General features: G+C 37.0%; 4 protein-coding genes across 4 annotated transcripts; 3 read left to right on the plus strand and 1 right to left on the minus strand.

Annotated features, from left to right (window-relative positions):
• Positions 1-1,293: 1,293 nt before the first annotated feature.
• On the minus strand, positions 1,294-5,170 carry WEE1 (WEE1-like kinase). Its single transcript, XM_048103204.2, has 10 exons — positions 4,810-5,170; positions 4,660-4,720; positions 4,525-4,591; positions 3,514-3,777; positions 3,290-3,357; positions 3,094-3,203; positions 2,972-3,012; positions 2,745-2,893; positions 2,207-2,560; positions 1,294-1,776 (listed from the first exon to the last, which is right to left on the minus strand). The coding sequence occupies exons 1-10, from the start codon at positions 5,028-5,030 to the stop codon at positions 1,678-1,680; spliced, it is 1,434 nt and encodes a 477-aa protein (XP_047959161.1). The 5' UTR covers positions 5,031-5,170; the 3' UTR covers positions 1,294-1,677.
• Positions 5,171-6,494: 1,324 nt separating this feature from the next.
• Positions 6,495-8,565, plus strand: LOC125203963 (Amino acid dehydrogenase family protein). Its single transcript, XM_048102493.2, has 5 exons — positions 6,495-6,705; positions 6,789-6,972; positions 7,551-7,708; positions 7,841-8,053; positions 8,164-8,565. Exons 1-5 carry the CDS (start codon positions 6,601-6,603, stop codon positions 8,392-8,394), a joined length of 891 nt encoding a protein of 296 aa, XP_047958450.2. The 5' UTR covers positions 6,495-6,600; the 3' UTR covers positions 8,395-8,565.
• A 1,106-nt stretch (positions 8,566-9,671) lies between these two features.
• On the plus strand, positions 9,672-10,257 carry LOC125208290 (rapid alkalinization factor-like). The gene has a single exon (XM_048107872.2). It carries the CDS (start codon positions 9,717-9,719, stop codon positions 10,062-10,064), a length of 348 nt encoding a protein of 115 aa, XP_047963829.1. The 5' UTR covers positions 9,672-9,716; the 3' UTR covers positions 10,065-10,257.
• A 1,341-nt stretch (positions 10,258-11,598) lies between these two features.
• On the plus strand, positions 11,599-13,694 carry LOC125207752 (stress-related protein-like). Its single transcript, XM_048107227.2, has 3 exons — positions 11,599-11,775; positions 11,877-12,104; positions 13,100-13,694. Exons 1-3 carry the CDS (start codon positions 11,734-11,736, stop codon positions 13,556-13,558), a joined length of 729 nt encoding a protein of 242 aa, XP_047963184.1. The 5' UTR covers positions 11,599-11,733; the 3' UTR covers positions 13,559-13,694.
• The last annotated feature ends 582 nt before the right edge of the window (positions 13,695-14,276 follow it).

The following is a 14,276-nucleotide window of genomic DNA, read 5'->3' on the forward strand; positions in this document are numbered from 1 at the left end:
ACCACTACCGCTACCGCTACCACCCGCGTGATCCATCGCTCGATGATGCTCTTGAACAGAAAGTTAGAGAGAGAGAAAACTCGTTAAAACAAGTGGTGCAAATGAAAATGAAACGAAAATCGCGTTTATATATGATTTTAAAAAAAAAATTGAAAATCGGCGCTGGCCGATCGGGCCTCCACAATGGCGGCTAGCCGATCGGCTAGCGTTTCGGCCAGCGACGAGCGATCGGCGAGCCCACGCCGATCCGCTCGCCGATTTTGCGCTGGCCGATTGCAATGGTTCTGCTAGCCGATCGGCCAGCGCGACGAATCGGCTAGCCGGTCGCTAGCCGACCATTGCGGATGCTCTTACTGCTATGAAGCTCAAATTTGGATTGTTTACTTAACTAGTTTCACCAAATATCAGCTTTTAGCGAGACTAGATCTAATAGAACATGAATAACGCAGTTTATTAAAGCCCTTGTTATTTTCGGATGGGGAGATAATTTTCGGGTGGGGATCCTTTGTGTATTTTAGCACATTAGCCTTTGTTGTTCCTCATAAACTAATAAAATAATAGTATTATATTTTTTTGATTTATTTTATTAGTTTGTGAGAAACAGCATAACTGCTATGCACGTTACAGGATCCCTAGGCCCACCCTAATTTTCAAAACAAAAAATTCATTTTTCTCGAGTGCAGGTTATTGAAAGCAAGCACAATAATTTTGTTTTCCTAATTTTTGTCACCAATCAATTTTTGGGTTCAATTATTGGTTTTATTTATTTAGTGGAAACTACTATACATTCAGAATTTGATCAAGAAATGCCACGTGATGCTCCTCCATCTTATATTATGAGGAGTTCCCATCCTGTGGGCTAGTTGTTTTCTCATAAAACAAGTGAGTAAAAGCTACTAGTAAACTTAAGGAAAAGACGAGGAAATGACTTGCCTTTTTAAACTCTTATAAAGTTGAATTGAGGGTGCATGAATTTTCAATTGGTAACAACTCCTTAAACAACAAAGAAGGGCGTGGAATGAAGGTGACATGGCGTAACTCGACAAAAATAAATCAATCAATAAAATCGCCAGAGATTTGTGGAAGCAAATCAAGTGATGCATCTTTCTGTGTTTTTTTCTTCATCCCAAACGGCTTTAACCAAAAACGCTCTCCTGTAAAGGACACACCAGCATCCGTGGCCTTGACGGCGACACACTCTCTCACCAACACGTGGATGCCTTTGTTGTAAGAGGCACAGAGAGTACATAGTAAGCATCTTCGGACCTTCCACAATTACTTATAATTACAAAAAACAAAATGAATGCTGTTTCACATATTACAAGAGATGTAAGTCTACAGCAGAGACACAGGGAGAAAACCTTAGAATATGAACGCCAATTCACACTGAATATGATCACAAAAGAAGTCTGTTTTTTACATTTTCTCAGTTTATGCAAAAAACAAACACCATCACATTGGAAATAATCTGGTGCACTACATGGAGGCACTGGTGCCCTTCGTCTATATATTCCTCCACAGAGCACCGTCACATTGGAAAATCTGGTGCTCCGAAATGGAGTCAATAATGTGCAGCATTTCCTTCCCTCGACTCCATTTCTCATACTCCCTTCAACCATGGCCAAAATATACAAATACAACAGATCTTGTCAAGAGAACTGATTGGATGCATTCGATTCAGAAGTTTTTTCTGTTGTTTTGAAGCCTCCCAAATATTGGATTTTGAACTACCTCTCTAGCAGATGGTCTCCGAGCAGGATCAGCATCCATCATGGCCTGAGTATTAAGCCAAAAAATGTGCAATAAAACAACTTGTTAAAATTGGAGCATTTACAGCTTCTATATCTGCACAGTAGCTTCTCAATTCTCATAGGTTTGAATTCAAGTTCAAAATCAAGACAAACAACCCGTCAAAAAGAGCACATTCAGAAAGCGAGAAAGAATAAGGCATGGATCCTCACTGCAACACAATGTTAAGCTAGCTTTCTACATGATTTAGTTTGCTAAAAACCAAGAGCATCTGTTCTATAAAGATTTCACACACCAAAATTAAAACGAGGATAAAATAAGGTGATGATTTGCCCGCATGATTGAGGCATACTAGAATTATATGTTAGCTGTTAATCATAAAATGATAGACCAAGAGAAGGGGAAGTCCCAATCAATTTGAAGCAGGAAGCTTCAATATAATCAGAAGTTAATGTACCTTGATTAAATTCTGGAACTGTATTGAGTGGCCTGGAAGAAGAGGCAGCTTTCCTTTCCTAAGATGGAGAAAGTGGGGACCCGATTCGGGCAAGGGCGACCCCTTCACGATTTCATAGATGGAAGCTCCTAAGGAGAATATATCAACTTTGTCTAGATTATCATAGTCCTCGTTGAGGATTTCTTGGGGCATATAGCGTGCATCCCCCTCTTCAACTGGCAAGCTTTTATCAATCGTAGTTGCACAACCAAAATCACCAAGTTTATAAACTCCCTCTTTTACATAAATATTATCTGGCTTTACATCTAAGTGAGCTATGCCTCGACTGTGTATAAACTGCAGTGCTTTTGCAATCTGTGAAATGTAAAGAACCAAATGACCACAAATCTCCACATATAAAAGTCATAGCAAGGAGTAGTGATTAAGATGGATGTTCATACACTCTATATATACATTTGAACCTTCAAATCACTTCACCACCTCACAACGAAGCAAATCAGAAGAGCTTAGGAAACACAGAAGAGTTAAAATTAGTCACCTGATACATGGCATCTAAAGCTTCTACCTCTGTCAATAATTTGGGTAATGTGTTGACAGAAAGGCTGTGATCACACAACTCCAACTGGATGTAAAGATGCTCGTTTTCAAACCAAGAAGAGTAGTATCCAACTACATTCTCATGATACCCTGAAAGAAATATGATTCATATATTAGTTCGAGAACCTCTAATTTGGTAGGTGTTTGGAATGCATTTGTGCAGCAAACCTAAAGCTGCCAAAGCTTGAACTTCCATCAAAGCCTTCCGCCTGCAAAAAAAGTATTAATAATAAGTGTGCTGCACGTGAAAGTGCGCTGAACACAAGTAGGATGAATTGTTAATATTGTACCTTTCTGTTTCCTGATGCAACTGTTTCATGCTATGTTTCACTGCATACATACAACCTTCAATCCTCTTCAGTACTTTGAAAACATGATTGAAGTTGCCACTGCCAATTTTCTGACAATAATATCAGTTAGAAACATGAGAGAAACATGAGAGAATTTCAGAGTTAGTGGAGAGCAAGGCAATGTTAGTCACTAAACCTCAATTTCATGAAAATCTGTCCGATAGCGTGAAAGGCCATCACCACCAACACCAGCGGAAAAATAACCTGGAGGCAACAAATACAGTGTGTTAAAGGACTAATATAAATTTGTTAATCTCAGAAATAAAATCACTTGGCCTTCTAAGATAAAAGTTAGCATCTACAACAATATAAAATGCTCCCTTTGTCCAAATAAAAGCAACATAATAACAATGCCTGCACCTGCACATTTTGATCTTTGATTGCTAAAAGGATCAACATCAAAGTCTGAAGCATTCTTGACGTATGGATTCTTTAGGCATGGGGGAGGCATAACTCTGCACCTTAATGCCACTGCAGATTGTGAAACGTAACCACCACGACTACTTTGCAACTCAACTGGACTTCCAGTCTTCATCACATCGGTCCTCAAAGTATCATTTCCCAGATCTCCAAATGGATGATAACCAATATCAGGTGATCCAAAAGATGTTTTTAAATCAACATCTGGGACAGCAGTCAGCAGTCACATCGAGCATCAGAAAAATATAAAAACAGATCATTGAGCTCTGAAGTCATTCTAAAAAAGGACAAGGGAGAAAAAATACTCATATAATGGAAAGGAAACATCTATTCCAATGAGCAAGGGCAATTAAAGTTCACAATCAGTTAGTTTCTAGCATGAGCTTTTACCTAAATCCTCTAGTGCAGTGCAGAAGACAATGAGATCAGCGAAATAGTCCTAAAGAATGTTTAAACTGAATAAAATAAACCCAAAGTTGTCACTATATCCAAGATAAATAACCCCAAATTGTCACTATATCCAAGATAAATAACCCAAATTGCCACTATATCCATGATAAATACCCCCAAAGTTGTCACTACATCCAATATAAATAACCCCAAATTGCCACTATATCCATGATACATAGCCCCAAATTGCCACTATATTCATAATAACATCCATCAAACTTGAGTTCACAATCAATTAGTTCATAGCTTGAGCTATTACATAAAAACTCTACTGCAGCAGGCAATGAGATAAGCAAATATTCCTGAAGAATCTTTAAACTGAATAACAGTTGTGATATTCTGGATTCTCATTATTAGGTCTCAGTTCACATAACACCCCAATAGGGTATATCCTCTTTAATTGGCAGGAAAAATCATTTTTTTTTTCATTTCCCTCTACGAATAAATCTTAAAGCAATGCATAGTACACCCAAAAATGAAAAAATTAATGTGAGCACTCACCGAATTTTTGCCGCTTGCTCGTAAGGGTCTTAACTTTCTCAGGTGATTTGGGACATTCAATATTTTCCTTCAACACAAATTGACACTGCGATATCAGCACCTTAAAATTTCACAGAAAAAACAACAAAATCATACCTTGCTCCAATCTAGGTTGCTTCCAATTGCTGGCATCTCCGGAGTGATGTAATCAGGGGTACTGCAAGCAAGAAAAAACAAATCAATCCACAGAAAACCTACACGGATAACTCCCAGATAGTTAAGGACGAGAAAAGAATGAATTTTGACCAGAAGAAATCCTGGCTGAGGATGAAATCTTTGTCGTCGGCATCGAAATCGAGGGGCATGGAGTCGGATTGGGGTTTGGAATCAAGGGGGTTGTGGAAGCGTGAGGGCTTGAGGGAGGCCTGATCCAGCTGGACCATGAAATGAGTGGACAAAGTGCCTTTAACCATGACTCTGCTCGGCCTCCGCCTCTTGGTATTACCGCTCGGTGCCTTATTCCTCATCAACTCTGTCTCTTTATTCGAGGAGATGAGATGAGATTTGGTGTTTCAAATGGGGAGAAATAAATTCAAATTCGCGCGCGTTGGGAGATTGAAGTAATAATAAAGTATTAATAAAATGGAGGAGTGAGTAAGCGAGTGTTGTGAGGTTGAGATTTGAGATGTGTATAAGAATCAGCAAAGTTTGATTATATTAGTAAATGTACCAGCGTGCTTCATAAGCTTTACTGCATGGGCCGGGCCCCACTATGGCACTATATATTGAAAACGAATATGTTGTATGCACGGTGGTTCAACTTTTTTTAAACACGGGTTAGAGCATTCGCAATGAAACGAGCCAGCGACCGCTGTTTATGCGCATTGCTGATGTATTTGCTGCTCGTGACGAATACTTCCTACACGGCCTGACATATTTGGCTGTGTCGGACTCTCTACGTTGCAGAAGTGCACAATGACACTACGACAACTGGCCTATGGCACGAGTGCATACAAACTCGAAAAGCATCTTCGTGTTACCGACACAACAGGACGATAGTGCCTCCAAAGATTTCATCAGGGGGTGATTGTAACTTTCCGAGACAGACCCACCTCCAATTACGCCCAAAAGTTGGTGAACATGCATGAGTATGCTCATGGTTTCCCCAGATTAAGCAAATTTTGGCTTGTGTGACTTGTTCAATGTTTATGTGGATTCGATATGTGTTTCATAAAACTCTGCTATTATATTTTATTTTTATTTATTGATTGAATGTTCGATATCATTTTCAACTTATAAAACTTCCATCATTTTATACTACTCCCACCACGAAATAATATCCACATTTATCATTTCGATCCGTCCACAAAATAATGTTCATATTTGTTTTTTCTTATTTTGGTAAGTGAACCTTACTTTCCACTAACTCATTACACTCCATTCAATTGTAAAATCAATATATAAAAATGAGACTAACTTTCCATAACTTTTTCATCAATTTTTTTCATATTTCTTGAAACTCGCACCGAGTCAAAGTGAGACTTTAAATCGTGAACTAAAAGAGTAGATTAGTTGGAATATGTGAGATGAGGAGAGTAAATCCTAAAATCAGTGCATGGATTCGAAAAATAGAGCAAGAATACAAGCTATATTAGTTGTGATTTTTTAAAGAAATAGCCCATCTTCTACATCATCAATTAAATATCAATTCATCTCCTCCATTATTTTGAAAAAAAGTTGGAATCCATCACCGATACGAAATTGCACCTCGATTTAATTCATGATATTATATAGTACAAATAGTTTTGAAGTTGGGAAATAATTAATATTTTTTAAAGTTGTGTGATATTATCAGGTGTTAAGATAGAGTAAATTTTTGAATAATTAAAGTGCGCAGTGTAATCATAGGTGTGTAGTGGGCCTGGTTATGATTCGGGCCACACAGAAAAAAGACGAAGTGAGATCCATTTTCAGAAGGCAGGGTATGGATTAGCAGTACTACTAAAATTCATTGATGTTTATCTACACACTACACTCCACAATTCAATTAAGCAGAAGCTAGCTACCCACAACCACAACCCCAACCCCAACCCAACCATGTCGGATCAAAAGGTCACTATAATCGACGGCAAAGCTGTCGCCCAAACAATCCGATCGGAGATCGCCGCCGAAGTCAGCCGCCTCTCTCAAACTTACGGCAAGGTCTCTCTCGGATTTGCCTAATTTTTAGCTATGATAATGTCACAAATTCGGAATGCTCTATCGATTGTATGTTTTGATTTCAGGTTCCCGGTCTAGCCGTTGTCATTGTTGGCCAAAGGAAGGATTCCCAGAGCTATGTGAATATGAAAAGGAAAGCTTGTGCAGAAGTTGGAATCAAGTCGCTTGATATCGACCTGCCAGAGAATGTCTCCGAATCTGACTTGATTTTCAAAGTTCATGAATTGAATGCCAATCCTGATGTTCATGGTTGGTAAACTAAATTTGCTCAACACATTGAGTTTATTGGCTTCCATTGAGCACTGTACCTAGAAATGCCTTTTTGAAACTTGTAGAGATGGATTTGATAATTTACCAAATTGACACATTTGCATGTTCGGATTAGTGTTAAAACCTCTGAGTTGATTTGTGAAATCCATGAATTGAATGTTATGTTCATGCTTGGCAAGCTAAATGTGCAAAATAAATGTAGTTTCTGTAGTTTGGATTAGTAGTTAGATATGTGTTTGTTGTTTGTTGTTCGTGCAATCATTTTGTAGCTGTGTCAGCTTAGGTGTAGTGTACCCGGCAATGTTGTTTTAATCTCTTAAAGTATAAATAAATTTCATGATTTGTTCATTTAAAAGTTGAATCTTTTGCATATAGGAATCAGTGTGTTGAGTGAATACTGATTAGCATAAATCCATATGCCTTGATTGTATAATATTTGGATGGTTTTCCTTAGTCTCATCTTAGATAGCAAGATCCTCTCAATGCATACATTGTTGGCCTGAAATTTGAAAGTTGGAAAGACAAAGATTAAAATCATTTCTGTTTGGTTGTTGTAGGTATACTTGTTCAGCTCCCGTTGCCTAAACATATAAACGAAGAGAAAATTCTAACTGAGATATCTCTGGAAAAGGATGTAGATGGATTTCATCCTCTCAACATTGGTAAGTTAGCAATGAAAGGCAGAGATCCTCTGTTTGTCCCCTGCACCCCAAAGGTAATATATGAGTGCACTATGTTAGATGCTACGTAATGCTTTTCCCTTATTTTAACTTTAATTTTTGTTTTGGCATTTTGTAGCATATAAAGGAGTAAATTCTTAATTTATGCGTGCTTTTCTCCCTAACAGGGTTGCATCGAGCTTCTTACCCGCCATGGCATTACTATTAAGGGAAAGAATGCTGTTGTGGTAGGCCGGAGTAACATAGTTGGTTTGCCAGTTTCCTTGCTCCTTCTAAAGGAAGATGCCACCGTCACTATAGTCCACTCTCGTACCAAAGAACCAGAGAGCATTATACGGAATGCTGACATCATCATCGCTGCTGCAGGACAACCTGCTATGGTAACAAGAGTCCTATTTATTAGTACTATTACCAGTTGCCATGTTACAACTTAACTTTGTAATTTGTTTAGTGTTTGCTCATAGTGGCTTTGCTTTTACTCAATTTTCAGATCAAGGGCAGTTGGATCAAACCTGGTGCTACGGTAATTGATGTGGGAACCAATGCTGTGGATGATTCTAGTAAAAAATCTGGTTATAGGCTTGTTGGGGATGTGGATTTTAAGGAAGCATGTGGGACGGCGGGCTGCATTACTCCGGTTCCTGGTGGCGTCGGGCCGATGACTGTTGCAATGTTGCTAAAGAACACATTGGATGGAGCTAAGAGAGTAATAGAGTGTTAGTGTCTCATTTCCCAAACATTAAGATGTTGTGTTGCTAAAGAATTTTGAATCTTTTTTAAGATATGAATAATCGTGTGAATTAGCTACTGCGCACAATAAAAGATGTTGTTAGTTAAATTGTAATGTACTTTTTTAAAAATAATTATTTGAATATTATATTTATTAGTATAATTCTTCGTTGTATTAAAGAATTGTATTTCCTGGAACCATCACTTACGGAGCATAATATAGCTAGCATTTTGACCGAATTGTTATTGGTGCTACAACCGATTACTCCCTTCTCCGTCCCATAAAGTTTTTACTATTTTCATTCTCTCCTACAAAGTTTGTCCAATTGATTTTTTTTTAAAAATAGGTATTAAATACATTCCTAAATTTAGGACCCTTATTCCACACCATTTAATATAAAATCAAACAATTTCTTAAAACTTGCATCGGATCAAACTGAGATAAACTTTATAGAACGAAGGAGTATTAAAATTTAACTATAACGGCATTTTAATTCTAGTACTCCGTATTCAGTTCACATGCTGAAGCTATCAACAAAAAGATTAATAAAATATAATTCCAAATCAATGGACTGGTTTAATTTGTTTCTAATAAACTAAAATTGATCAAAATTGTTATTGCGGAACAGCTCTAGAAGACCATTATATAACCATATACATATACTCAAATTCGAAGTTGTGATGAGTATTTGTTTCGTTGGGGATAAAAGGTTGCGATTGAGATTCATATTTCGATTTTTCATTTTTACAAAGAAAACTGTGATGTCCATTTTTATGGTAGGTGTTGAAAATTTCATTGGTTTTTAGTGGCCATTAGTAAATTGACGTTCACTGAACCATTCAACTTACTACGTATACCTAATCAAATATTTATATAGGTATGGACTAGTATAAGCATGTTGTCACATGATGTTAATAAATGCAAGTGGGAATGTCATAATTAATTTCACATTTGATGAATTCAAGTTTCATCATGCTCCAACATAATAAAGAAATACTATATGTAATTAATTACTTGAAACCTAATATCGTTTACGACAAACTATTTTTTCAAAAAAATTAGAAAATAAAGATGATCATATATTTGCATGTAAAACCTAATTTAATAAAGAAAAACAAGCATTACTATGTGGACATGGTCACTTGAGTTTTTGCTAAATTTTGTACTCCTTGCGATTGACTTGTTCTAAGTGATAGAGAGAGTAATAGTTTGTAGAGCAAGTTGCCTAATTTTCCGGCTTTAAAAGGCTCCATCTTCCATGCCAAAAACTACAAGAAACCAAAAGGAAAAGAAAACAAACTATAAAAGTAAAAATGGCGAACGCTGCGCTTCTCCTGCGCCTCATTCCGGCTGCGTTGTTGGCGGTGGCTATCTTTCTCAGAGCTGCGGATGCCGGCGTTGGCCCAGAGTGGATCCCGTTGGACAATCGGGCGGCCTGCCGGGGATCGATCGCGGAGTGCATGGGCAGCGGCGAGTTCGAGATGGACACGGAAAGCAACCGGCGCATGCTAGCAACCACGGAATACATCAGCTATGGTGCGCTGCAGGCGGACAGGACGACCTGCTCCGAGCCCGGCGCGTCCTACTACAACTGCCAGGAAGGAGGCGGAGCCAATCCCTACACGCGTTCTTGCACCGCTGCCACACAGTGTCGCAGTTGAATAATTAATCAACTATATAAATAATACAAATTTCTACCTTCCTTTCTTTTTCTAATCTTCTCATTGCGTTTCAAATAAATATATAGATGTGGAATTTGATAATTTCGCACGCGTGGGTTGGATACCGGAACTATTTTCACTTTTATTTTACATCAATATTGTAAGAATAATATGCATTTCAAAATTTCAATTATAGCAGTCTTTCCTAAATTTATATCTATAACTTGAATGTGTTCAAAATTATAGTTCAATTAACAAGCTCAAGTGATCAAAAAAGGGCAATTTCATCTCATCTTCAACTTCTGTAAATTAAGAAAATTATACTGCAATCAAATTAATACGAATAAAATAGCGCTTGCAATGAAAACTAGCAAAATTCAAACTTGGCCTTGCTCCAATTCCAGGATGGTGCTCCCTCGTTCACCGCTAATCGCCTTAGAATAGCATAGGCTTCGACAAGGCGTTAAATTTTTCAAATTGCACTGTGGAAGAAAGCAAATGCCCCGGCTTGTGCTCCCGCGACCAATTCGTTTCCCTTATGCAGAAATTGAATGAGAGACCACATTCTGATTTTACCCTCCTCCCTCTTCCGCTCTCTGATTTTCTCTCTACGTGTGTGAGTTACACAATGTGTTCTTCATTCTTTCATTTGATCTTGAGAAGTGTGGCTGTTGTTCTTTGTGAACCGTCGATTGTTCATTCTTTGTGATTACTCTTTTTTATAAAAATATGTTAGTTACAAGGTTGATCACCTTACTCTTTTTTATAGTTCCTTTACACGTATGAAATTGTCGTTAGTTAAATAAAATATTTATTTATTTCAATTAATTTGATCAAATTAAATACGTGTATATTTATGTGAATAAAATAACTTGAATTTTCTTTTAAATCTCACAAACTTTTAACGTGCTTTGAGACTCATTAAATGAGTAATTTCCTTTCATTAGTTATACTTAATTTAAAATATTAATAAAATTTGAATAAAGTCAAGAGACAAGACAAGAAATCATGACTTAAAGTGTGTTAGAATACACCAATCAATGAGCCACTCAACCTATTCGAGTGGTGTGTGACAATATCAGAGGCGGATATATCAGATAAAATCTGATTCGACCATGATCGATTAAAAATAAATAAAAAACCAAATCCCAAGAATCTGATATGGCTCCTTCTATATTAGTCTCAAAAGAATATCGAGTTAATGAGAATATGATTGTGGGCTGTATTCTCTGGCCCAACCTAATTTAATAATAGGTTAACGGGCTTAAATTATCCAAATCATCCACATTCTAGCATCTTAACTTTCCAACTCCAAATTAAGTAGGGTAATGTAGATTTAGTAGCATAAGTAGATGACAAAATATATGGCCATTCATAATTTGAAAATATGAGGCATGGCTAGTGGGCCCTCAAAATAATGAGGAAAAGCCCATACCTTTATCAGACACAGCCTTGATACGTGTGCCATCACCCCATTAAAAAAATGTAGAAGAATAAAAATAAAAATCTATATTCCATTTCACCATTTTACATTTAACCACACAAACGGAAGAGAAAACCCTCCTTATAAATTGCGAAAACATCGTCAACCTCTTCACTCCACTCCCCCATCTCGCTAATCGCTCTTTTAAATCTCACTTTTTTTTTTCTAATTTATTTTCTCAATTCAATGGCGGAATCGGAAGCCACTCCGCTGCCCTCCGATCAACTTGTAATTTATCGATCTCTTAGATGTTGTGATTAATTATTTGATTATCTGTTTAATTCAATTTGGAGAAATGTGTTAATGGATCGATGATTTGGTAATTGAAGGTTTTGGAAAATGAGGAGAAGAAGCTGAAATATCTGGATTTCGTGCAAGTGGCGGCGGTGTACATCGTGGTATGCTTCTCGACGCTCTACGAATATGCCAAGGAGAATTCCGGTCCGTTGCGGCCCGGAGTTCAGACCGTTGAAGGAACCGTCAGAACCGTCATCGGACCGGTCTACGAGAAATTCCATAATGTTCCCTCCGACCTCCTCAACTTCATCGATCGCAAGGTTTCCTACTAATTATTCAATCTCTATTTCATCTTGTTTTTAACGTCACATTTTGCCTTTTGGGAACAATCTTCACTTTTAAATTGAATCCAGTGTTTGTGAAAATACAACTGAATCCGCCTAAACTTTTTTACTTTATAACAAGGTGCTGAAGGTCGTCTTGTTTTTAACGTAGAGCTTTGAACATAAAATAATTATGTTCGCGAAAATTTTACTTATAAATCTGTGTTTTTATTTTTGTTGGTGAAAATTCTGGATCTACATGCGTTTATATATTTTGTTTTACAATATTTCAAATCTAGTCCTTGCACGCACAAAAAAGGTTAATTATTATACCAATTTAATTTGGTGAAGCTCATCTTGTTTTTATCGCAAACTTTTGGACCTTCTGCCATATGAATATAAACAACTACTATTTCTACTAGAATACCAATTTAAATTTTATTTTTTATATTTAAAATGTTTTTATATTGAAGTAATACTCAATTATTTTAATTAATAGTATATGATTAAAATGTACCTATGTAAATAGCCATTTAAATCACTAACTTTGGTCAAGACTTGGTTTTTCTCACAAAATTTGAAATCCACTAATTAAATCACGAAGTTTCAATTTTTCTAGTTTATCCCATTGGTTTAATTTTATGTGGAATTTTTGCATCTCTTTCATTGAAATCCACCTTGAAATATCAATCGTAACTTTAAGATCATGTGATTACACTTTGAATTATACACGCATCTTTTTCGTGATTGAAATCTCAATTCATCTTGAAACCTCCATCCACGTCAACAAAGATTCCATCTAAAATTCGACCCATGGGATAAACTAGAAAAACTGAAACTTCGTGATTTAATTAGTAGATTTCAAACTTTGTGGATAGACCAGATTTTGACAAAACTTGGTGATTTAAATAACTATTTTAAATGGATGGAAGAAGCAATATTTTAGCATTATCATTTCAGTTCATTTGTTTGATCTGTCACGTGACGTGCAGGTGGATGAGTCCCTGATTGAGTTGGACCATCACGTGCCGGCTCTACTAAAGCAGCTCACAAGCCGAGCTTGGGCCGCGGCCCAGGGGCTGGCATCAGAGGTACAGCGAGACGGCTTAGCCGATACGGCTTCAAACATGGCTAAGAACGCATGTGCAGAGTATGGGCCCACAGCCAAGGCGCTCTATGCTGACTACGAGCCCATGGCGGAACAGTACGCTGTGGCTGTTTGGCGTGCACTGAACGACCTCCCGCTGTTCGCTCAAGTGGCGCACATCATGGTCCCGACGGCCGCACATTGGGCCGAGAAGTACAATCAGGGAGTGTCGGATGCGGAGGAGAAGGGCTACGCGCTGTCGCGCTACTTTCCAATGATCCCCGTCGAGAGGATCGCCAAAATGTTCGGGGCAGAGACCGAGCCGGATGTTTCCAACAACGTTGGATACGTCACCGTTTCTTAGTAGTCTTCGTGTCTTGTTTGGATGGATTGTAGTAATTTTTGTGTTTCGATTGCATGATCATCCAATGCTTCCATGTATTGTTTTGAGATTTGGATTGAATTTAAATATCTCTAATTGAGTCTATCTTGTTGCCTTATTATCTGTGTTACCAGCAATAGTATATGTTTATTTTTACCTTGTTAGCTTTTACTTACTTTGTCTATTTAACACATAGCCATTGTTTCAAAATTGAAAATGCATAATGCATAAGAATTTTTAAACAAGGGACTGCACAATATCGAATTGAAGGCTGTACTCAATAAGACTATCATGAATTGAATCCAGATCGAGTTAACACAATCTACATCTCAAATGTGATCATGAACAAAGTTGAAGTGCGAGGAAACGTCATAAAAGTTTAGAAATATGGAAAGTAAATAAATGATAAATAGAACCGTTGATATATATAGTAGCTAAATAGAAAAAAAAGTTCAAAACGTAAGAACATGGTTTAGAACTTTACTTTTGTTGGGTTTATATTTTTTTTTCTTTGATTGAATTATGTATCAATAATTTTTTTCTAAATAATTATCATTTTAAAATTTTAAATAATTTTTTTTATGATAAGCATACACGTATAAAAATAATGAATATAACTTTTAAGTGATTGAATAAATAAATTTTTACATATAATTGAATTTTTTTTTACTAACTTTTAAAAGTTTAGAAAATTAATGAA

Source organism: Salvia hispanica, chromosome 6 (assembly GCF_029641045.1).
Source record: "Salvia hispanica isolate PSC_SH4W2 chromosome 6, Shi_PSC_v1, whole genome shotgun sequence".
Taxonomy (NCBI): domain Eukaryota; kingdom Viridiplantae; phylum Streptophyta; class Magnoliopsida; order Lamiales; family Lamiaceae; genus Salvia; species Salvia hispanica.